The 25,586-nt window shown below is 41.6% G+C and overlaps 2 protein-coding genes and 1 pseudogene across 6 annotated transcripts in view; 1 reads left to right on the top strand and 2 right to left on the bottom strand.

Moving 5' to 3' along the window:
* The window catches only part of SNAP23 (synaptosome associated protein 23), a 33,706-nt gene extending 33,332 nt beyond the window's left edge, over positions 1-374 (bottom strand). For 2 of the 4 annotated variants that reach the window (XM_044392474.3, XM_026479918.4), the window contains exon 1: positions 260-374. The gene's annotated coding sequence lies outside the window, so the exon portion shown is untranslated. The remainder of the gene's footprint in view (positions 1-259) is intronic. The other 2 variants (XM_044392473.3, XM_048218366.2) reach the window with 2 other exon arrangements.
* Positions 375-3,206: 2,832 nt separating this feature from the next.
* ZNF106 (zinc finger protein 106) overlaps positions 3,207-25,586 on the top strand; it is a 64,314-nt gene continuing 41,934 nt past the window's right edge. For both annotated transcript variants that reach the window (XM_057306264.1, XM_026479921.4), the window contains exons 1-2: positions 3,207-3,372; positions 24,735-24,820. In XM_057306264.1, the coding sequence (XP_057162247.1) occupies positions 24,767-24,820 (54 nt within the window). In that variant the 5' untranslated portion in view covers positions 3,207-3,372; positions 24,735-24,766. The remainder of the gene's footprint in view (positions 3,373-24,734; positions 24,821-25,586) is intronic.
* LOC113241989 (heterogeneous nuclear ribonucleoprotein A1-like) lies at positions 16,599-17,543 on the bottom strand (annotated as a pseudogene).

Below are 25,586 nucleotides of genomic sequence, written 5' to 3'. Positions count from 1 at the left end.
CTTGCCTCTGGTTGGTTTTGAGGAGGGGTCCAACGAACCACCATCCCGCCACCCTTCCTCCGCCGGCCCCACGGTAATTTCCCGGCGGCTGGCGTCCTTGCTCCGGGCCCGGCCTGCCCAGTCCAGGCCAGACCACCCCACCCCTCCCCTAAAGCCCAACCCCACCAAGTTTTAAACCGTCACGATAATACTCTTTCTTCTTGGGACCCGATCCCAATCTTCCACCCTAGCTCCCTCAACCCCACTCCTAAAGGCTCACCAAGCAGTTCCGGCCACTCCTCTCGCGCCGCAGCTGCTCGGACACCCCCAGACCGGACCTGGAGCTGCGTCCTCCTGGCGCCTGCGCGCGCCGGACTCGCGCGCCTGCGCACTTCCCCAGCCGCGCGGGCGCGGACACACCCCTGGAGCTGGAGCCAATCACGGTCTGAGGGGTTTAAATCTCCCTGCCACGCAAGCGGAGAGTCTGGGGACTCACCCGTTAACCGAATAATTCGAATCCCTCCCAAAGGTGGGAAGTATTTATGCAACAAACATTTGTCAAGGGTAAACTGTTTGCTGGATGATCGCTGAAGAAAAGAAGAAAAGAATGCCCTCCCTGCCTTCCAGGGTCTTACCATCTGTCTAGATTGGAGATCGATATGTAAACAAATTATAGTGGATAGAATATACTGCGTGACGTCGGAAAGTCAGAGGCGGAGTTGGCGCACAATGAAAGCTGCGCCTTATTCTTAGGGATGCGTGGAAGGGCTCCCAAAGGAAGTGACTTTTCAATCAGGAAGGCTAAGTAGGAGCTCTGCCCGAAGCCTGGGATGGAGGGAAATAGTTTTCCAGCCTGTGGGAACAGCGTATGCCATTAAGAATATGGCACTTTCTGTAAATTCCTTGTAGTTCATCCTGGTTAGAGGCTTACAGCTCATCGTACATCTCCGGGTGAAGTGGGGAGTAAGCTTTAAATAGTCTGCAGTGGGCCAGATCTTGGAAGGTTTTGCACTCTTGGACTAATGAGCCTGCACTTTGCCCTATGACCACAGAGAGCCATTGAAAGGTTTTAAACAGGTCCAGGAACTCTTCCAGGCACCTCTAAGAATACAGCATAATGCTGGAAATTAAAAAAAAAAAATTAAACGTATTTCAAAGGAGAAGGAGGAATGGTTTTGGAAGAGAGAGAAGATACCTCAATTATAAGAGGAAGTATGTCTTTAAGTTTTATGTTTGGTAACAGGAAGTTAAAGACGTTCTCATTTGATGACCTCTGTTTTCTCTGTGAAGTAGGAGATGAGGTCATCTGCTAATAGAAAAGGAGTTGGGAGTTTTAAGGAAAGTGGAGAAGTTTTAGAATATCGTTACAGAAAGTGAAAGAACAAGTTGACCCCAGATATGTAGTAGGACTGTTAGGCAGTGTCAAGGGCCTGTATAAGATTGGTAAAAATGAACTCCCCAGCTTCTACCCTCCTGTGTGACTTTCTCAAGCAGCAGTCACTTCTTGTGGGCAGAAATGGACAAAATGTATGGTTGAATTTATTTATGGTTGGGATAATGCCATGGTATATTGCCATAGTTCTCAACCAGGGACATTTTTGCCTTTGAAGGAACATTTGGAAATGTCTGGAGTCATTTTTGATTGTCAAGATGATGGTGATTGGGGTGGGGGATGTAAAGCAATGTAGGTATAATGTAAAGGATGTAAAGGTGGGGGATACTATAGGCATCTAGTGTCCAGGGATGCTGCTAAGCATCCTACAATGCACAGCACAAGAATTATCTCCAAAGTAGGGGCACCTGGGTGGCTCAGTCCATTAAGTGTCCAACTCTTGATTTCAGCTTAGGTCATGATCTCAGGGTTGTGAGATGGAGCCCCACATTGGGCTCTGTGTTGGACATGGAGCCTGCTTCAAATTCTCTCTCTCCCTCTGCCCCTCCCCATCTCTAAAAAAATTATGTCCAAAGTATCGATAATACCAAGGTTAAGAAATCCTGACCTAGGGGTGCCTAGGTGGCTCAGTCCTACTCTTGGTTTCCGCTCAGGTCATGATCTCGGGGTGGTGGTGTCAAGCATCGAGTTGGGCTCTGCACCCAGGTGGGAGTCTGCTTCTCTCCCTCTCGCTCTGCTGCTCCCCGTCTCTCCCACTCTCTGTCTCTCTCAAATGAATAAATTTTACAAAAAAAAAAAAGAAAGAAAGAAACCTTGATCTAGGATTACCTTGATCCTCATCAATGGCTGACCTTCGTCTTCTACAATCTTTTCCTTGGACTATGGCCCTGAGCCTATAAGGCAAAGTAGTTCTTCCATTGCATACCTTTGAAGGAGAGTAGAATGAGCAGTGTACCTCAGACCTTGAGTGTTTCAAGAAATTGTGATGTCACAAATACAGAATTGGATAGTTCCTCAGTCCTCTAGTTGCAAATCTGGACTTATACATAGATAAAGGGAAGCGCTTACTCTGATTTTAGGTATTGAAGATCTTGTTAAACAAAGATATTATAACTTCAATAATATAGGAGTAACACTTCACATCATTATTATTCTTAATGTAACTTGGTTTATCTGATTAATCGTAGTCACTAAAAATAGGATCCTGAGGGACTGAGTATGGACTACATTTAATAAAGGAAATAAATACATTAAGTATTAAAATATAATCATTGGTATTCATGGGTTTTTTGCCCTATGACAGGCATCCATTCATGGATTGGCAACTGACCCGTGTTATGTCATTTAATCCTAACAACCCACTGAGAAATATCATTATCTTAATTTCAACTGTGCAGGAACTGAGGTTCCAAGAAAACTTGTAGTTTGCCCAAAGTCGTAAATTACTAGTAGCAGGGTCAAGATTTGAACTCAGATCTGTCTGTCCTCAAGTTCTTGAACCTTCCATTAAACTTCAGTAAGTTTTACAAGGCAGGAATTTCTGGAAATTCAGCTTTGACAATTGCCACTGCATAAAGGGAATGCTGGGGATTTAGGAAGAGAGTAGAAGCAACAGGGAGGCTCAGAATGAGCAAAAAGAATGAAAAAGGAACTAGGGAGGCTGGTCACAGGTGCGTTCAGTGCAGCTGAGTAACTTCTGCAAGCCGGCCTGCGTTTGATCTTTATTTCTTTTCCAGTAAAGCCTCTTTCCCCTGTGTCCGTTGTTCACTCTCGTGTGTTCAAATAAAGCTAGATTATTGAGAAAGGCGGGCAGCAAAGGGGGAAAAAAAAAAAAGGAGCGTGACGGCGGCGGTGTGCGCCTGCGCGCTGGCGGCGGCGGCGGTGCCCGGCGGGGAGGGGGTCCGGAGTGGGCCGCCGGACCCAAAACTGAGGGGGACTTCGGGGAGCCCCCTCGCTGGGACCTTGGCGGCCTGATGGAGTAAGAGGGATCGGCTGTGAGTGTGAGTATCGAGGGGCCGGGCTGCGTTGAGGCATCCCGGAACGGCGGGGTCCTGGTGGTCTGCCCCTAAGGTTTCTGGCTGCAGGACGCGGCCGGGTTACTGCTCCTACAGGCTGAGGCTCAGCGGCAACCCGGTCCTCCCCTCTTCCGCGCGGTTTTCAGGCAGGCGGTGCTTCTGGCTTCGGGGTACAGATTCTCGCGGGGGCGTTCCAGCTCTGCTTCTAGCCCCAGCAGGAAACGCGCCTGCAAGAACCTTGACCTTTAGGGGAGGCCGCTGACCTCTTTCGGCCCCCGGTTCCACAGGGACCTCGTAGACCCAGGTGCTTAAAGGCCTACGGGTCACAGGCCAGGGGACGCCTTTCGACCTCTTGTGACTGACAGCCTCCGTTCTTTTGCCTCCTTCCGTCTTCTCTCCCGGTGGGATGCGTCTTAATAATAGCTACTAATTATGGAGCGTTTACTACGTGTCAGTTTAATATTTAGTCCACATCTCGGTGCATAATTATGGGGGAGGAAATGCTTTGCACCCCACTCCCCCTTAAGTCTGCTCAATTTAATCATCCTTGAGAGTCAGAGTAAGCCATTTTATTGGGAAGTTTGAGATTTCCATGGCTTTTAGAAACTTGGGGCTGCCATCCTTGTTAAAGGAAGTTTTCTTGCAGATAGGTGGTTTATCCACCATAATGATTTATATCGAATTTACTCAAGCCAAAAGAACCTTTTTAACGCTTTTTTTTTTTTTTTTTTTTTTACTATTCTAAACCTCGTGGAAAATCTTAAAATTTGTTTAAATCCCTGTTCTCCAGTTTGGTTGTGAATGAAACAATGGAAGATAATATTTAGATTCAGTTAGGATATATTGAGCACCTGCTGCCTATGTGCCAGATACACTCCGGTTTGTCACAAAAATTGATGAGATACTGTAATGGAAAGTGGTTTTTTGAAGCATTTTCAGATTAGGTCACTAAAAGTTTGATGGTAACTTGCACAAGCTAACCTAGCTAGGGTAAGTGGTGAAATTCACATGTGCCAAGACTCCTCTCTTTCCTGTGAACACCAAATTAAATATCCTAAGCATTTTTGAGAAGTAACTACATTACAGTTTTAGTTTCTAGAGTTAACTCTTAAGTCTAGAAAATGGTAGGCGCCTTTAAAGGTACTAGATAGTTTTTGATGAGAACTTCAAAGTGGCTTGGAAGGTGTTAAGAGGGTGTGAAGGAATCTGATCAAGTTAGTTCAGAACCACTTGCTTTGATTAAAAAGAAGATATTTAAAAAGGAAAAACTGCAAGTGGTAATTTTTTAACCTAGGTTAGAGCACAGCACATGTAGTCTGTGGAAGAGGCTCCTGCACAAGGAAAGCAGGGAATAATGGTAGATACTAGACTAGCTCTGTCAGAAATGGCTCTGTGAGAAATATACATACTGTGTATTTCATATTTGGAATATTTTAGTGGGAAGTTTAAGATTAATTTGTGTATCCAGTGAATAAGAACATGTAGGCAGACAAGTTACATAGGAATACTCCAATTGCACATTCAGCATGCTAAATCTCTAATTGAAACCTTACAGTGAATTGGGTTTTTTTCCTCCTAGAATCTAAACTGAAAGAGACTATGAAGAAATGAGAGTTCCTAAGTGTTCGTCAGTAGGGGCCTGGTTAAATAAATTATGCATTTGTTAGAATGAGCCAGCCCTCTGTGTGCTAATACTGAGTAACAACCAAGATATATTAAGTGGAAAAAAAGGGCAAAAGAGGTTTTGTATTTTGCAGCCATTTGTGGTTTTTTAAGAAAAAGTTTATGTATTGGCATATATATGTATAGAAATATCTGGAGGAATATATAAGAAACTGTTAACAGTGACTGGAGGTGCACGTGGCTGGGAAACAGAAATGGGAAGGGAATAATTTTCTGTATGTTTTTAAGATTTGTGTGTGTGTAGGTGCGCACACGCAAAAGGTGGTTTTATTAAAGCACAGGGATAAGACCTGTGGGTAGAAAGAGTTGCCCTAGGGTCATGAGGAGTGGCCAATTATATACTTTGAAGTTGGGAGGGGGTTAGGGATAGTGTAAGCCTCCCAGCTATTTTGGAAACAAGGTTTCCTGGATCCTGAGGGGGCTAGCTATTGTTCGGAAAGGTCTTATATTACAGTTGAATAAAAACTCAGTCATGAAACCCTTCAGATGTATTTTGATGGGTCATATGCTTGGGGGATGATTGCCAACCTGTATCTGGGGAGGGGGGTAGATAAAGGAAGTTTCCAAAGGAATTTTTTTTTTTTTTAAAGATTTTATTTATTTATTCAACAGAGAGAGAGACAGCCAGCGAGAGAGGGAACACAAGCAGGGGGAGTGGGAGAGGAAGAAGCAGGCTCATATCGGAAGAGCCTGATGTGGGGCTCGATCCCGGATCGCCGGGATCACGCCCTGAGCCGAAGGCAGACGCTTAACCACTGTGCCACCCAGGCGCCCCTCCAAAGGAATTTTTATATGTTAAAGTATACTTACAAGGGTGGGCTAAAATTGCCTTTTGCCCTTAGCAAACTTATTAACATTGAGGCAGCTGAGTTCCTAGAGGAAGGTCACTCTGCCTGTTTCAAGGACTTGTCCATGGGCTGTAGATAGTAAGGAAATTTAATAATTTTTTCTTCTGCCTTTGTTTCCCACGTCATGTTTTTAAGAATTTTTTATGAAACTTAAAAACATCCAGAAAAGTAGAGAAAGTACTGTATTGAATCCGTGCAAATTGATCATTTTAAAATCTGTTGTTACATTGTTGTATTTGCTTTTATTCCTGACATCTCTAAACACTTTAATACAGGTCTCTAATCAAAAGAACATTTTCCTGCATAACCCAGTAACACAATCACACTGAACAACTAATTTTTCCTTATTATGTAATACCCAGTCTTTATTAAAATTTCCCCAATTTGGGGGCACCTGGTTGGCTCAGTGAGAGGAACATGTGACTCTTGATCTCGGGGGTTGTTAGTTTGAGCCCCATGTTGGGTGTAGAGATTACAAAAAAACCCAAAACTTAAATTTCCCCAAATTGCCCTCCCTCCCCCTTGTTTTTAATCCTATTTCCAGTCAAAGTCTATGCGTTGCATTTGGCTGTTATATCTCTTGAAATCTTTTTAAACCTAGAACAGTTACCTTTTTTCTCCCATTCTCTTTTTTGTCATGACTTGTTGAAGAGACCTGGTCAATTATCTGGATTTATCTGATTGATTCCTAGTGGTTTACTTAGCTGGTTACTGCAAACTGGAAGGTACAGGTAAATGCTTGATTGGGCTCATGTTAAACACTTTCAGGATGATATCACAGGCTATGTTGTGTACTCTAGTTTTTCTAGTAATGATGCTGAGATTGATTAGTGGGTTCAGATGGTGAATCTGAGTTCTCCATTGTAAAATTGTATTTCTCCCCTTGAAACCAGCCCTTTTGGATACTTAAAATTTAAAACTGGTGTTACTTATTCAAAATATAAATAATTACCTTTAAAAAATCAAAGCTTGGGGTGCCTGGGTGTCTCAGATGGTTAAGCATCTGCCTTTGGCTCAGGTCATGATCTCCAGGTCCTGGGATTGAGCCCCAAAAACCCCAAGTCGGGCTCCCGGCTCAGCAGGGAGTCTGCTTCTCTATCTCCCTCTGCCTCTCCCCCTGCTTGTGCTCTCTGTCTCTCTCTCTCTCTCTCTCTCTCTCATAAATAAAATCTTAAAAAAAAAAAGGGTAAAGCTTACTGGAAGAAATTGCTGCTGCTTATTTTTTTTATTTTTATTTTTAAAGATTTTATGACAGTTAACTAAGGTCATGATCCCAGGGTCTTGGGATCAAGTCCCACATTGGGCTCCTTGCTTAGCAGGGAGCCTGTTTCTCCCTCTGCCTGCTGCTCCCCCTGCTTGTGGTCTCTTGCTCTCCTCTCAGGCAAATAAATAAAATCTTAAAAAAGTAAAGATTTTATTTATTTATTTACTTAGAGAGCGAGCATGAGCGGGGGGGGGGGGGGGCAGAGGGAGAGAATCTCCAGCCCATTCCGTGCTGAGTGTGAGGTAGAGCTCCATCCCACAATCCTGAAATCAGGACCTTAGCTTGAAATCAAGATTCAGGGTTGCTTAGCCAACTGAGCCACACAGGCACTCCATGCTATTGCCTTTTTTTTTTTTTTTTTTTTAAGAGCATGGGGTGGGGGTGGGGTGGGGGAGATAGGGGCAGAGGAAGGAGAGAGAGGACCTTAAGCAGGCTCTCTGCTCAGCCAGACCCCTACATGGGGCTCAATCTCAGAACCCTGAATTCGTGACCTGAACCAGAATCAAGAGTCCCAGTGCTTAACCTACTGGGCCACTCAGATGCCCCACGCTGCTGCTTTTTTTTTTTTTTTAAGTGTTCTCCTTGTGTCTTGAGTGTTTTTTTTTTTTAAAGATTTTATTTATTTATTTATTTATTTATTTATTTATTTATTTGAGAGAGAGTGAGCAAGAGAGCACGGGGGAGCGGCAGAGGGCGAGGGAGAGGGAGAAGCAGGCTTTCCACTGAGCAGGGAGCCCACCACGGGGTTGGATCCCAAGACCTGAGCCGAAGGCAGACCCTTAACCGACTGAGCCACCCAGGTGCTCCATGCTGCTGCTTTTTTAAACTGAATCCCTGATAACTAGGTGGTAGTATCTCATTTCATACAAGTATCTCATCTTTATACAAGAAATTTGAAGTTCAGAGTTTAAAATTTACTCAAGGTAGTAGACCTGTTATTTTTATCTACTTCCAAGGTCATGCTTTTCCACCATATTTTGTAAACTATAAACTGGTATATAAATGTAAAATTGTTATTACTCCAAGTAATTATGTTACTTGTCCCTTATATCTTTTTGGACAGGTAATCAGTATCTAATGATATTAGACATTTCGGAGTATCAGTAAATGGCGATAGATCTCTGTAATGTGATAGTCTATAATGAGCCATTTTGAAAGTTCAAAATATGTGTGCAAGTCAAAACTCTTGATGATTTCTGGAATTCCAAAAAAGTTCTATACATGGAAGCATTATGCAGTCTTGGTTCTTTTGCCTAAAGTCTTCGAGGTTTAAAAAAATATTATGAGTTAAAAGAAAACTAAAAAAAAATCAAAACTATAATATATGTATATTATTGTTTAATTTTTTTTGAAAAGTACAAAAGGGTCTGTGATGAAAACCTGCACACCCTCACTTTTTTCCCCAGAGGCAGTAACTGTTACCATTTCCTTGGGTATCCCACTATAGATACTCTGCATATTTACGTTTATGCCACTAGGATAAATTTTGACGTTCTCATATAGAAGTATCTTAGTAGCATAACCTAAAATAATACTGTTGAAGGTTATACTCCAGTTTTTATTGTTTATATTCCAGATGTCTTTGCTAACTTGTATTCATTCATTCAGCAATATTGAGTACTTACTCTATACCACATGGTGTGGCAAGTCATAGGAATAAAACGATGAACAAGACAGGCCTTCCTGCTAGCTGTCAAGGAGCTTACCCTCTATTGGGAGAGGTAGTCATCAAGCAAATAATTATACTAATGACTATAGAAGAGATTCAGTACCCACTTTGTGCCAAACACTTTATGTGGATTTTTAAATTTATTTCTCATAACAACCCTATGACACTGATACTAATAATATTTTTATTTCATGAATGCACAAAAAAATTAAATTACATGGTCAGGATCACACACAACTAGTAAGTGATAGCGCCAGGTTTCAAACACAAGCAGTCTGGCTATAGAGATCTTGCTGTCTTCCTTTATCCTAATGCAGTGGTTTTTAGTGAGTTTGAGATCATCCCCTAAGGAGGTTTGGAAATTTGTGGGGGGTGTTTCTTTGATTCAGAATCATTGAGAGGATGATACTGACTTTAGTGGATGGAGGTCAGGGATGTTGGACATCTTGCAAGGTAAAGGACATTCCTAACCTATATGGTAAAAATTGTTACACGTTTTGCGTCACTTTCAGATGTTACAGAAGATGTCATGTAGGTGAAAAATCTGTTTATGATCGTATGGCCCAGAACCAATTTGTTTTACACATAAACTTTATTTATTTATTTATTTATTTATTTATTTATTTATTTATTTATGCATAGAGCATAGTTACTGTGTAAATCAGGTGATTGTGCTTTCTTTATTTTAGAAAGTTTACAAAGAGTTGGCCCCTGTTTTGGAAAATCATATCACAGACAGCAGTGCTATTCCTGGTATTTTTATCAACAATTTATAATGTGTCTACATCAGTCTGTTTTTGTAGTTGTCACATATAGTCTTACATCGTCTAATCCAGTCATGTCCAAGCATTTACATATTGAAATACATACTATTTTATGATAAATTACTTTTTTGTTATAGTTAGCACATTATATTGTATTTTAAATTTTACTTGTAAGTTACAGTAGCTCTGAATTTCATTTTTTTTTTTTAAAGATTTTTATTTGAGAGAGAGAGTGTGTGCATGCGTACTCACAAGAGAGTGCAGACCTCAGTGGAGGGGCAGCGGGAGAAGCAGATTTCCCCCTGGACAGGGAGCCCAATGTGGGACTCAGTTCCAAGACCCTGGGATCATGACCTGAGCCAAAGGCACTTAACCGACTGAGCCATCCAGGTGCCCTGAATTTCATTTCATTAAGGATAGGATATATTACAAAATATTTATGATTAAAAAAAGTATAAATATCTTGAAAGAAAAATTGTGTGGTGACAATTGGGGAAGCTCGTTAATAAGCACTCATTAATAATGTAACACTGGGGAGAGTTACATTAGTCCCTCATATTTATGTAAGAATGAAAATTCCCATAATGTTTTAGGAAAAAAAGGGTATTGGGTCTGATATGGTTGAGAATTGCTGCTCTACTCCCTGCCTCGGAAATAATCACAGTTGTGATAAATGGTATCAAGAAAGTACAGGATTTTAGGAGAGAAGTGTATATGAGGGAATATGGCCTAATCTGAGAGATCAGGGAGCACTTCCCTAGGCAACTGACATTTGGACTGAGATTTGAAGGGATGAGTAGTTAACAAGATGGAAAGGAATGAAAGCATTTCAGGAACAGGGACCAGCATATGAAAAAGGGAGGGAACATGGTAGATGGGAAGAACTGGAAATACCATTTTGTCTGGTGTATAGAGACCTAGGGGAAAAGTAGCTCAAACCTAGTACTTACTAGCAAGGGTCATATCAAGTGGGCTTTTAAAAATATTTTGGGGGGTGCCTGGGTGGCTCAGTCATTAGGCGTCGGCTCAGGGCATGATCCTGGCGTTCTGGGATCGAGCCCCGCATCAGGCTCCTCCTCTGGGAGCCTCCTTCTTCCTCTCCCACTCCCCCTGCTTGTGTTCCCTCTCTTGCTGGCTGTCTCTCTCTCTGTCAAATAAATAAATAAAATCTTTAAAAAAATATTTTTGTTTTTATCTTTAATTGGATGTAATGAAGGGCTTTTAAAAGTCAGGGACTGAGGGGCGCCTGGGGGGGCTCAGTCATTAGGCATCTGCCTTCGGCTCAGGGCGTGATCCCAGCGTTTTGGGATCGAGCCCCACATCAGGCTCCTGCGCTAGGAGACTCCTTCTTCCTCTCCCACTCCCCCTGCTTGTGTTCCCTCTCTCGCTGGCTGTCTCTCTCTCTGTCAAATAAGTAAATAAAATCTTAAAAAAAAAAAAAAAAGAAAAAGTCAGGGACTGAGGCATAAAACATGAGTGTATGGGCTTGGCTTTTTCAGTGTATGGTTGAGGGAATCATTGAAGTGTATGTTTAGGTGGAGGTGAAATTGAAGTAGCCTAGAATGCTGAGTCATTTCATGAAAGACAACTGCCATTTAAGAGTCACCCTAGACCCTAGCAAACTTTGTCACTAAACCTAGGGCCTCCTACTCCATCACAGAATGGAGAGGTAAGTCTTTTTTGATCAGCCCCACCTGCTTGAACATTGCCTGGAGCCATTTAGTCAGGCTGAAGGCTTTCAAAAGTACAAGCATGGGAGTCCAGTTCTGATCATGGCTTATAAGCTCCTACTGGTAGATCCTCCTGCGGATAACAACTATTAGATCAGAAGTACATAATACAACTAAGATGTCTGGGGAGTTACCCAAAGCAAGCAGATTCTGGAAGGGAATTAACACTTGAGGAACAGAACTACATGGGCATGATTTCCCATTCTCATGGCCCCAGTCTGTGCCAGGTAGGATGGCTAAAATTCTGAAATAAACTTGCAGTGTTTTTTTGCCTGAAGAAACAAATGTTAAGGCTCAAGGCAGGCACAGCTGTTGGGAAGTGACAGGAGACTCTTGGAACATAGAGAAGCATCAAACTCAGGGAATGAACTCTACCCAAATCTTGGCAGACTGTTGAACTATGCATGTGTAGAGCAGACTCCAAGAAGATCAGGTAGGGATAAAAGAACTAAATTGAGATTTCATGTACCTAAGACACGGACTTTGCAGTTTGAGTCAACCAATTTAGATACCTACTAAAACAAAAATAAAGTAAAAACTCTTCAGAGGAATATAGAGGAATCCAGAGCCTCCACAAAAAAACATTTACAACATGCAGCATATATTCCAATATTACTTATAAACAAAGGCTCAGGAAAATGTAACCTCAAGTTAAAAGACAATCTACAGAGACTAACCTTAAAATACTCAAATGTTAGAATTAGCAGGAAAGGATTTGAAACTTTTGTAACTATTATTAGTAAAGAAAAGGAAAGTGATGCATAGGAAAATATGCTAACAAGAATGAGTATTAAATCACCAAATAGATATCCTAAAGCTGAAAAATATGATACTGGAAATAAAGCGGATGGGCTAAAAGCAGAATAGAGATGACTGAGGAAGGAAGCCATGAAATGAAAGATCAGTAGAAATTATTCCATATGAAGAGCAGAAGAAGAGTGAAAGAGGAAAAGGAGCAGCATATCCTCAAGGACCTGCGGGCAATATAAAAAAATCCAATGTATGTAATTAAAGTCCCAGAAAGAGAGGCGAAAGAATGGGAAAGAAAAAATATTTGTAAATTTAATGGCTGAAAATCTCCCAAATTGAGTGAAAGGCATAAATTGACAGATTCAGTAAGCTCAGCAAATCCCAGTAAGGATAACCATGCAAACCACAGGTTTAAAAGTGAAGAAAACCATGACTGGGTACTTCATCATCAAACTGTTGAAAGCCAAAAATCAAAGGAAAAATCCAGAAAGCAGCAAAAGAAGCCATGTTGCACACAGAAGGGTAATCATAAAGGCCAGAGAGAACAGAAAATCATTAAAATGCTGAAAGAAAAATTTGACAATCCGGAATTCCAGATTCAGTAGTATAGCCTTTAAGAATGAAACTGAAATAAAAATATTGTCAGATAAAAAAAAAAAAAACAAAACCGAAGAGAATTCATAACTAGCAGGTTTGCACTACAAGAAATGCTGAAGTTCTTCAGTCTGAAGGGAAATGATACCTGGTGGAAACTTGAATCTTCATAAGGAAATGAAGAACGTCAGAAATGGTAAATAATGTGGATAGATAAAGATCTTTCTCTTTTTTTCTTAAAACCACATATAACTGTTCAAATAATTTTTTAAAAAGCATCTTGTGGAGACCGTCACATAATGTAGATATAAAACCTACAATAAAGCATGGAATGGGAGGCGGGGGTAAATTGACCTCTATGGTAGCAAGGGTTGTATATATTATGTGAAGTGGCAAATTACTAACGTTGAGTAAAGTGTAAAATGAGAAGGATGTTATTTTGTAATTCTTAGAGCACTCACTATGGAAAAAACATGAAGTGTTGCTAAAAAGCTAGTAGAAAAGTTAAAGTGAATAATCCAAAAGAGGATAGAGGTACAGCCGAACAGAAATAATAGTAGACCTAACCCAACCATATCAGTAATTTCATTTCGTTTAATGCTATAGATATTCTGATTCAGTGCATACAGACAGATTGGCTAAAAGTAAATGCATGGAAAGAGATATACCTTCTAATTAGTAAGCATGAGAAGGCTGGAGTGGCTATATTCATATCAGATAAAGTCGAGTTCAAGATAAAATGTGTTGCTAGAATTAAGGGGGTAATTTCATAATGATAAAAAGGTCAATTCATGACATAATCATAAACATGTATGTGCCTAATACAGAGGTTCAAAATACATCAAGCAAAAATGGATAAATTAAAAAAAAATAGATAACAATCATAGAGATTTTAACACTCTTCTGAACAACTGATAGACAACTAAAAACGCATCAAGCAAAAATGGATAAATTTTAAAAACTAGACAACAATCATAGAATTTTAACACTTCTCAACAACGATAGCTAAACAAACCAAAGGTCAGTAGAGATCTCTACCCAGCTACTATAGAATAGACTTCTTTTCCCAAGTGTACTTACAGACCAGATGCTGGGCTGTGAATCAAGTCTTAATAGATTTGAAAGGATTGAAATAATATAGGATATGTTCTTTGACCATGATGGATTAAAGTAGAAATCAAGATGTCCAAAATAACCCACACATATTTGGAAATTCAGTGAAGCTTCTAAAACTATGTGTGAATGAAGAAATCACAAGACAGTAATTTGAACTGGATGATGAAAATAGAGCATCAAAATTTGTGGGATAGGTATCTATCCTGAGAAACAAATATAGTAAATCGTTAATGGTAGATTCTAGGAGGTAGATATAGGGATATATGGGAAACTGGGTGTGGGATATTCACTATGAGATTCTTTCAGCATTTTTGTGCTTGAAATTTTCTAAAATACAATATAAGGAGAAAAGGGAATATTAGGAAGAGATTTGTATTTTAAGGAGATTTCTCCTGCTGCAGTGTAAGGATTAGGGAAGTACCAGATTACCTGAGAATAGTTTGAGAGAGGATGCTGAGACCGTTTAGGAGGATATTATATGACTTTTTTTAGGCTGGCAATTTCAAGGTAAATTTGAGCCCTGGGAAAATTTCTAAGCTGTTGGGGTGCTGAACTTTTGAATAGTACCAAATTTTGTCTAAGCGTATTTTTTTTACTACCTGCTTGCTGAGATGTTTGGATATATCACTGCCACGTGCACAGCAAGTATGCATGGGAGCTTTAATTTTTTGATTTTTGAAAATTTTTTTAAAGATTTATTTATTTGAGGGGCATCTGGGTGGCTCTGTCGTTTAAGCATCTGTCTTCAGCTCAGGTCATGATGTCGGTGGTCCCGGGATCAAGCCCTGCATGGGGCTCCCTGCTCGGTGGGGAGTCTGCTTCTCCCTCTGCCTCTGCTGCTCCCCCTGCTCGTGCTCTCTCTCTGTCAAATAAATGAATAAAATATTTTTTTTTTTAAAAAGAGGAGAGCATGCGCTCAATGGCTTGATGGCTCGATGGCTCTATGGCTCAGTCCCACAACCCATGAGATCAGGACTTGGGCTGAAACTGAGTCAGACGCTTAACCAACTGAGCCACCCCAGCGCCCCCATGTGAGCTTTTAGTGAACATTAGGCTTCGACATTTACAGAGTGATGTTGAGCATTTCTGCAAATTCCAAAATTTGTAACACCGCTACTGTAGCGGCACATAAATTCCTCCCTAAAATCTGATAAAATATATGGTGACCTTTTCAGCAACTTTTTTTTTTCTTTTTGTGGGTGAGCACCAAAGCAAGATATATTGAGCAATAGCAAAGTGATAGTACGAAGCTCCCAAGAAGGGAGGGGACCCGAAGGGATTGTTTTTATGGGCTTGTTGGCAGGCTTTTTTAATCTGATTAACCCTCCCTGTGCCTGTTGTCCAGTCAGGTTTTTGTCATCTGTCTGTTATATGGGAAAGGGTGGAGGGTCCTTCCAGGGTGGTGTAAGATCCTTTTAAGGGTAGTTTCCTTTTAGGGCAGGGGTCCCTCTTGTCCCTGCCTGCCTTCCAATTATCCTTCATCATTCTTCCCTCTGAAGAGGTAACCCCAACTGCTGTTAGGGAAGACCACCAATTGTAGCTACTTCCTGCTGGTCACAGGGGCATTAGATGGGGTGGCATTCAGGGTTCGTCTTGTCCAGATCTATCAGGGGGTCCCCTGTAGATGTCTGGTTTGACTTCCACGTGAGGCTGTATCTGAACCACCACCATTTGGAGTTTGATGACATTTATGGGTTAGTTGTCCCTAATGATGGTGGATATCCTGGACGAGCGCCCATAAATGTTGCAAGATTTTTTCTCTATTGGTGCCCACGGTTCTTTGTCATGCAGCTTTGAAGAACGAAGAGGTAGACCAGACAGGGTGGTGGGCAGCAAAGCAAGATTTATTGAGTGATAGCAAAGTGATAGTACAAAGCTCCAAAGGAGGGAGGGGACCCAAAAGGGTTGCCATCAGAGACTTAACTATACTTTTTAAAGTATAGGACAGAGACATTTAGAAAGCTATTAACATCAAACTGCTAAAGTAGATGCTTTACTCTGTTATACCGGGACTGTAGTCAAGGGTGAACTTAAAAGATTTTATAAAAGGAAGAAATAATGAAGATGATTGCTATTATAGTCCTACTTTATATAAAGTGGTTGAAGATTATTGAATGTATTGTTAGCAACAAGATGCATGGAGAACGGCCAAGCTTTTTGAGGAGATGTTGCACAGTTAGCTAGACTCACTCATTAGCTTGCAGTGATTGTAATTTATTTCACAGAATTTTTATTTTTATTTTTTAAAGTTTTTTTTATTTTAGAGAGCGAGCGTGTGAGCAAGCCTGGGGGAGGAGGGGCAGAGGGAGAGGGAGAGAGAGCATTCCAAGCAGACTCCTTGCTGAGCATGGAGCCCTACATGGGGCTCGATCCCACAACCCTAAAATCATGACCTGAGCTGAAACCAAGAGCCGGACACCCAACTGAGCCACCCAGATGCCCCAGAATTTCTTTTTTAAAGACACATTTATTCAGGATCATGATTAGACTATTACACTTAGCAATCAACCACATGGGTACAAAAAAAATGTATATTAAAACCTTTTGTTGGAATGCTTTACACTTTCCACAGAACAGAAACTAAACTAACCTGTTATACAGTTAGTCACAAATATAGTCCTCAGTTTTTTGCCCATACACATGAGTGTTATCTAAAACATGTCTTCTTTGCAGCAGGTAGGTAGGCCCTGCCACCACTGTGCTTGGCTGAGTTCACAAGTCTGTTGTAACCTGTAGCTTCCCTCTCGCTTCTCTGGCTCTCCTCTCCTACTAAGCTTTGTTTCCTGGCAGTGATTAAAACCTCCTGCCACTGTCATAGCTACTGCTGCTGCTGAAACCACCATAGCCACCTTGGTTTTGTGGTTTGGCAAAGTATTGACCTCCACCACCATGGGGGCCAGAACTTCTGCCTCCAAAATTTCCTCCTTTCATGGGTCCAGAATTTGAGGATTGATTGTTGTGATTACCAGAATCATCATAACTTCTGCCACCTCCAGAGTTGCTTCTTTCATTACCAAATCGGTAAGAGCCATCCCCACTGCCACCATATCCACTACCACCTCAACCGCCACCAAAGCCTCCTTTGCCCACTGAAGTGTCCTCCACGACGAAAGTTGTCATTCCCACCAAAACCACCTCCACAGTTTACAGAACCACTCCGACCTCTTTGGATGAAGCACTAACCATCGCTTGCTGAGATACGGCTCTCCTTAGTTCACAGTTGTGGCCGTTCACAGTATGGGATTTTTGAATGACAGTCTCGTCTACAGAGTCATGGTCATCAAATGTTACAAAAGCAAAACCTCTGTTTTTGCCACTGCCTCGGTCGGTCATGATTTCAGTCACTTCAGTTCTCTGGTACTGTTCAAAGTACTCCCTTAGATGATGTTCTTCAGTGTTTTCTTTAATGCCACCAACAAAAATCTTTCTTACAGTTAAGTGGGCACCATGTCTTTGAGAATCTTCTCTTGGGACAGCCTTCTTTAGTTCCACAACTCTTCCATCTACCTGGTGTGGCCTTGCATTTGTGGCTGCATCCGTCTCCTCCATAGTGGCATACGTGACAAACTCAAAGCTTGCAGAGTCCTTGGTGTTTGGATCTCTCATCACACAGTCTGTAAGCATTCCCCAGTGCTCAGAATGGCTCCTCAGACTCTCATCAGTTGTTTCAAAGCTCAAACCTCTGACGAAGAGCTTCTGCAGCTCTTCAGGCTTTTTGGGAGACTCTGACTTAGACATGACGGCGGTGGGGGGCCGGGGGGAGACTCAGTGGGGTCCACAGGCAGAAAGGAGTAATGAACGTATCTCCGTGCCACAATTTTTAAAATTTCATGTCACAGAATTTAAAATTTTAATATCTATGAAAGATATATTGAGTACAGGAATACAGACTTTTAGAATTGTTAAATAAATGCAACAAGCTACCAAGTTATACTTAAAGAAAAATGTACAAGCTATCTTTGGGCTTAAAACTTTGTTATATTATGACAATGTTTGCGAATATTTTATTGTCTTGTTAGGGTTGGTGTTATTCCAGTTTCTTTCTCAGTCACTTTTCCCTATAAGATACAAGGCTTGCCAAGTTCCAGAATTGAGTAAAGAATTGGAACCTGGCGGTAGTTCTAATTCTGAGTTAAGGGATCAGTGGGCCACCCTGTCCATTTCCTTGCCTGGTGATGGACAATGTGAACAGCTTCATTTTGAGGGGCACAAATTTTAATGCCTTTTTCTGGTCACAGCCTTAACTTCACTTTGTATTAGCCCTGTGCTTATTTGAAAAGAGTGGTCGGTACATGAACTCTTTGGTAAGTGTTGTGTTAGGGTAGATAATATAAAAAGTAGGAATGCTAGTGAGTAAAATGCTGGTAAACTTATGCTCAGTCAACGATACTGGATGCCGGAAACCACCAGTCACTTGCCTTGGGAAACAGGAGCCAGCCAGAACTTAGAACTAGCCAATACGACAGCTACCCAGAATAAGCCTTTGAAAGTTGTGGTTATAGGTTGATGTGATGAAAAATGCTTTCTGACCTCTGTTAGCAGCTTACTCCTTCCTTAGCTAGGAGCCTTGAAACTTTCTAGGGAGGCCCACTGAGCAAAGTGAGGACCTCCAAGAAGTGCTGGTTGTATCTTTGCTCCATAACCTTGTGGGCAACCTAGGGGTAGTGGCAAAAATGTGTTCTGTCACTGAGTTCTGTCTCTCTGTTGCCCTGTCTTGCTCATCAGAAATCAATTCGTTTTTTGTCAGGGTTGAGATGGAGGCACAGCAAGTTACCTGTGGGATTCAGAGAAGGGATTCTAATCTGAGTACCACTCCTCCCACCTCAACCCAGTAATTAAGCTTTTTTTCCCTTTAAAATTTGTATTTATTCAAGTAATCTCTACACCCACCATGGGGCTCGAACCCATGACTCAAAGATCAAGCGTCGCATGCTCCTCTGACTAAGCCAGCCAGGCACCTCTAAGCTTTTTTTGTTCACAGTTTTACAGTATATCATTGTCCTGCAGAGTCTGAGTTGACTTGAATTAAGTCAGAGTTCAAATAATCTTAAGTATTACTGGATTTACTGTAATGAATCTTAGGAGATTTATGAAAAGACAGATCCCTTCCTTATGGTAAGGTTGGGGAGATCAGACATAACCTACCATCAGATAGCCTGCACTTACTTACTTATAGTGCTGGTTGTTTGAACAGTAAAATGAGATGTGACATTGTTTCAGATAAAGTTATTTGACACTAAACAGTGTTTTCCAGCCTTGAGTTACATAATAAATATTTGGAGAAATATTATAACATTGATATTTGAGATGGACTACAGTATTTTGGTTACTTGGAAGCGTGTCTTTCTGACCTATTTAAGTCACTTTTGAAAAGTGACTGCCCTTGCATAGGAATGGGGAGAGCATAGTGAAGTACAAAATGGAGTCTCTGGAGATTACAGTGCAATAATTCTACTCTGTCTTCACTACTGTATTTCTTTTTATTACTAGCTATGTGGGTGATTCTGATGTACTGCTTGGGTTTAGAACTTCTTTATATATTGGGGGCAGGAATCTTTAATGAGGGGAGCAGTTGGGTGAAGAGAGAATAGATATGAGGTCTAGAAGGCTTATCACATTGAAGAATAGATAGCAAAAATGAATAATAGAAATCTATTAGGACTCTGACTAAATACAAGAATCTGAAGGAAAAGAATTAATAATACGGTTTTTGCCCACAGACCATGGTGATTGTATTGACAGAATAGTAAAATTAGGATGTTGAGAAAGGGTATTTATTATTGGATTTTTAAGGCTATTATGACTAAGAAATATCAGATATTTCTCATAGCTGTTTGGAGAAAATTTGAAAGATTTCACAGTGGGTATTTTTGTGATGTGGGAGGGAAATGCAAGGTGGCTAAAGTAAGAACAGCAGTAGTCGAATTGTTTGTTTATACTTACTTGACTTGTATAACGCAGCCTCTCAAGCACTTTGAGGTTGCAGAGTTGGATGGTTTCTATTTCCTTGACTTCTAATAATTATTTAAATAAATAACCTTTATTATTATTATTATTATTTTTTAAAGATTTTATTTATTTATTTGACAGAGATAGAGACAGCCAGCGAGAGAGGGAACACAAGCAGGGGGAGTGGGAGAGGAAGAAGCAGGCTCCCAGCAGAGGAGCCTGATGTGGGGCTCGATCCCAGAACACCAGGATCACGCCCTGAGCCGAAGGCAGACGCTCAACCGCTGTGCCACCCAGGCGCCCCACCTTTATTATTTTTTAAAAAAATTTTAGGAGAGTGAATGAGAGAGAGAACAAGAGAGCACATGAGCGAGCGAGCAGGGGAGGAGCAGGGGGAGAGGGAGAGAGAGAATCCCAAGCAAGCTCCACACTTAGCCCAGAGCCCAACACAGGGCTCCCATCTGAAGACCCTGAGATCATGATCTGAGCCGAAATCAGGAGTTGGATGCTTAACCTGTGAGTCATCCAGGCGCCCTCTTGTTAAGTAAGACCTTTAAAGAGAGCAGTGGTTCCCATCTAGGAAGCTGTGAGCTAATTTGAGTATTTCAGAAAGCTTAATGGAAATCATCTATTAACCCAGATTAAGGATGTAGAGATTAAAACTCCTTTGTCTTTGGCCGGAATCCTATCGATTTAGTGCTTAAATACTAGGTCTTCCTTATTGCTTAAATGCTTCACTAGCAGTTATATGCTTTTTGCTTTTTTTTTTTTTAAAGAAATGAAAATGAATTTACTTAATTCATGCAGATTAGAAACGTGGAGTTTATGAATGGAAAACTGAATAAAAAGAGGGAGTCTTTGGTTAAAAGGTTGATAGAGAATATTTTTATTATGACTTTATTTACTAGGAGTTGATGCTTTTGGTTTTACTAAATAGAAACACAGTTTGTATTTTAGTGCTCAGTTCTCAGTCTACTAAATATGTGAAAATACCACAGTAGCTGTTGCTTATGCCAGAAAGTCACACTTTTTCATTGATTTTGTTGCTTCTTCTATTGTTCCTGTTTTGCTTTGATGGTTAATAACTTGAAGCATATTAAAGACATTTCTGGACATGGGGCACCTGGCTGGCTCAGTCCAGTGGAGCATGCAACTCTTGATCTCGGGGTCATGAGTTCAAGCCCCATGTTGGGCATGGAGCCTACTTTAAAAGAACAAAAAAACGCACTTCTGGACATACCTTCTTTATCACTGTTTCCCCAACTCTTAGAACAGTGCTTGGTACTCAATAAACGCTTGTTGAATGAAATAAAGTACTGCATGTAAACAATAATTAAAGTTGAAGTAAACATTAAGATATAGAGGAATTAAAAAGAATAATTACGCAGCGACACTGAGCTCCAGAGTGATTTATGTTAATTTTGAGATCTAAGAGATAGTAGCAGTACTAGAAGCATGAATAATATTTGTCTCTAAAGGTCTGTTTCATTGTTGTATTAGCTTGTTGACATTCAGCTTCCTCAGATGGACAGAATTTTACCCTATAATCTTATTTTGGTGTTTGTCCTCTGTTACTGAATAAAATTATTTCAGAAATTCAGGAGTGGTATGCAGTGGGTTACAATAGCAAGGAAACTGCTGAGTGACCAGCAGAAGTGGAGAACCGTAGGGCTCTTCCTCACGGGTCCTTTGGCCATGTTGTCCAGGAGTTACAAGATTAAATTAGGGTAGTTTATAACCTCATTACCTCAGAATTTTAAATCCCTAAGGAAGGAACCCAGGTGAGGGAGCAGATATCTCTGTTAGAGCCTGGTGTTGTGTGTGTGGAGGGAAAAACAGTGCTGCTTGGGGAGTGAAATTAAATTCTCATGTAGGGCATCTTTGCCGGGATGCAAGAGGAAAATAGGCTAGTGCTAGAGGATTGTAAAATAGAAAACCTTCTGGTCTTAATCCAAACCCCAGTATTTTTTTTTTAATGTTTTTTTATTATATTATGTTAGTCACCATACAGTACATCCTGGTTTCCGACGTAAAGTTAGATGATTCATTAGTTGCGTGTAACACCCAGTGCACCATGCAGTACGTGCCCTCCTTACTACCCATCACCGGTCTATCCCATTCCCCCACCCCCCTCCCCTCTGAGGCCCTCAGTTTGTTTCTCATTGTCCATAGTCTTTCATGCTTCATTCCCCCTTCTGATTACCCCCCCCTTCTTTATCCCTTTCTTCCCCTACCGATCTTCCTAGTTCTTATGTTCCATAGATGAGAGAAATCATATGATAATTGTCTTTCTCTGCTTGACTTATTTCACTTAGCATTATCTCCTCCAGGGCCGTCCATGTTGCAGCAAATGTTGAGACATTTGCTGCAAACCCCAGTATTTATTCAGCTCTCACATTTGGTAACCCAAGATAGTTCCATTTGGAACAGTTCAACAAATGCCTATGGGGTGCCTGTATTATGGCAGACATTGTTTTAAGTGCTACATCTTCACTATACTAGTGAACAAAATACACAAAGTCCCTGAAAATAGAATAAAGAATTAAAAAGAAACATATACTATATCAGGTAGTAAGAGATGCTTGCTTCAGTTCTCTCTTGCTGTTTAACCACCCCAAAATTTACTGGCTTAAAAGAAATATTTTATTGTTTCTTAACATTGTGTGGGTTGAAAATGGCTCGTTTGCAAGGTTCTTTTAGTCATCTCACTTGGGGACCCTTATTTGCAGCTGGACTTGGAAGACCAACATGGCTCACTTGCCCAACTTGACTGTCAGATGGTGCTGGGTGTGGTTTGGGTGCTCAGCTGGGCCTCAGTTCTTTTCCCCTCCTCCTTTCCTTGTGGCTCGGGCTTCTCACAGCATGTGGCTGGTTCTAAGAGAGAGTGTTAGAAATGGGCAAAGGAAGGAGCTGCAGGTTTTCTAAGGCCCAGTCTCAGAAATTACTTTGTCACTTCTACCACATTTTTTTTTTTTTAGATTTATTTATTTGAGAGAGCAAGCAAAGCTCGGGGAGGGGCAGAGGGAGAGAACCTTAAGCAGACTCCCTGCTGAGTGTGGCCTGACGTAGGGCTCCACCTCACCACCCTAAGCTCGTGACTTGAGCCAAAATCAAGAGTTGGACACTCAACTGACTGAGCCACCCAGGCACCCCACTTCTGCCACATTTTATTGGTCAAAACAGGAAGGGAAAATGAACCACACCATTTGATGGGTGATGGTGACAAGATCACATTGCAAAAGAACACACAGGGTAGGAGATAATGTTGTGGCCATCTACAGAAACAGTGTCCTACAGTGCTGTTAAAGCATATGAAAATTAGGTAGCATGCCCAGTGGTCCCTTGGATCTGTCTGTTGCTTCAACAGTATTTGGATGGAACAGACCTAGGGACACCCCTTCTTCTAGTCTCCTACCACTCTCCAACCTCTTTTCCAATTGCAACCTTCAGAACCATCTTCTAAGCTATCTCCTGCCTTCAACACTTGTGTTCTGAGCTTAGCTCCTTATTGCCAGACATGAGCTCCCACATTCATCAGAATTATTCCACCAGGTGGAGGCTGCCGTCAGCCATCCGGTCAACCTGTATCTGCAGGCTTCCTACACCTACTTCTCTCCGGGCTTGTATTCCAACCATGACGTGTTGGCTGTGGCACTTCTGAGGAGAAGTGTGAGGGTGCCCAGTATCTCCTGAAGATGAGACACCCGTGGGCAGCTGCAGCCTCTAACAGGACGTGTAGAAGCTGTCCCTAGATGAGTGGGGTGGAACCTTGGACACTATGGGAGATGCCGTGGTCCTGGAGAAGAACCTGAACCAGGCCCTTTTATATGTGCATGGCTTGGGTTTTGCCCAGGCAGAGCCTAATATAATATCCTTGACTTCTTGGAGAGCCATTTCCTAGATGAGCAGGTGAAACCACCTGACTAATACCTGCAGTTGGCTGGCCCCCAGGCTGGGCTGGGCAAGTATCTCTTCCAAAGGCTCACCCTCAAGCATGACTAAGGCCTCTAGAACCCAGTGGCCTCCGAGGGGCCCTTTGGCATCTCCCTGGTGTCGGGGCTTCTGCCTGAGCCTCCCCCTGCAGCCATTAGGCAGCTTTTAACCACCCTGAAGCCCTCTCCCAAGTCCGCAGACCAAATGGAAACAATAAAAGCTTTGTGCAGCAAAAAAATAAATTAAGCAGGTTAATAGCATAGGAGGAATGGGGAGCAAAAAATACAGCATTGTATAGGTCAGGGAAGGCCTCCCTGGGTGAAGCAACATTTCAGATACTGATGGAAATGAGAAAGTGAGAGAGTGCGCCATGAGAACCATAAAGACATCTTAAGGAAGCATGTTACAGGCAGAGAGAATGGGAGATGTAGAAACCCTAAGGTGGGAGAATCCCTGGTGTGATCAAGGACTAGCAAGGAGGGCAGTGTGACTGGAATGAAGTGATGGAGGCAGTGAGGTGGTGCATGGAGAGTGGGAGAGGAAACCGATTTTGTAGTCCCTGGCAAAGGACTGGATGTTGGGTGAGTGAGATGGGAAGCTGTTGGAAGATTTTGCACAGAGGAGTTAAGTGATCTGACTTAAATTTTAAAAGAATTCTGTTGTGAGAATCTTTGTACTATTTTGAGAATCGACTGTAAGAGGAAAAGAGTGGAACTAGGGAGACAAGTCAGTAGGCTAGTGGCTTGTGAGATGACAGTTGAGCTCACTAGTGAGGAGAGGTTGGATTTGGGATGTCTTTCAAGGGGGGACTGACGAGATTTGCTGATGAGGGTGGATATGGGGTGAGAAAGAGGGATCAAGGATGACTTCCAAAGTTTTTGCTCCAGGTACCTGGAAAACTTGAATTTTCATTTACCAAGATCGGAAGACCGGGAGGAGCAGGGTGGAGGTGAGGGGTGCAAGACTTGTGTTTTGAGGTGTGTTAAGGTGAATCTACGAAGACATCCCGGGGGAGAAAGGTTACTAAATGTTACTTCCTCATTGCAGGTGTGACGTTGAGTGCTTCAGATCTGGTCACTATGGTACGAGAACGAAAATGCATATTGTGCCACATTGTGTACAGCTCAAAAAAGGTAATAAATACATAGAAGAGGGAGAATCTGAGGCTTTATGACTGATCTTTTTTTTTTTTTTTTTCAGAGACGTGGAATTTGTAGACGGGTAAAAGCTTTTAACAGTGTCTTGTTTATGCTTATTTCCTATATCATAGTCTCATCCCACTGGTTTCTTTCTCTTTAGTGCCTCATAAAGCCAGTAACCATATTATTAAATCTCTACCCAAAATTTGAGGATACTCAAAAGTTGATAATAGTTACTAGTTTAGTTATACCAGTTATAGAGAAAAGACCTTAAAATTCAATTTACTTGAGGTTATACTACTTTCTGATTAGCTAAGGGTACAGCATTTGTTGTCTGTACCTGCATTGTTTCTGCCTTGGCTTGTGAAAAGTGCCGCAGAAAAGAAATGGTATTAACAGTACCCTAGATGTCCACAAGGTGGGAATGTTGCTCAGAGAAAAACACATTTTTTTTTTTTTTTTAAAGATTTTATTTATTTATTTGACAGAGAGAGACAGCCAGCGAGAGAGGGAACACAAGCAGGGGGAGTGGGAGAGGAAGAAGCAGGCTCATAGCGGAGGAGCCTGATGTGGGGCTCGATCCCATAACGCTGGGATCATGCCCTGAGCCGACGCTTAACCGCTGTGCCACCCAGGCGCCCCTGAGAAAAACACATTTTTAAGCACTAAAAGAATTTACCTGTGTCTTAGGGAAATTGGCGGTAATTTGTCTCGCTTTTTGCTTTTTCTTGCCTTTATCCTTTGCTTTCAAAGTAGGGCT

This window comes from Ursus arctos, unplaced genomic scaffold (genome assembly GCF_023065955.2).
Source record: "Ursus arctos isolate Adak ecotype North America unplaced genomic scaffold, UrsArc2.0 scaffold_36, whole genome shotgun sequence".
Taxonomy (NCBI): domain Eukaryota; kingdom Metazoa; phylum Chordata; class Mammalia; order Carnivora; family Ursidae; genus Ursus; species Ursus arctos.
The sequence above is the reverse complement of the archived record's forward strand: the minus strand, read 5'-3'. Positions and strand labels throughout refer to the sequence as shown.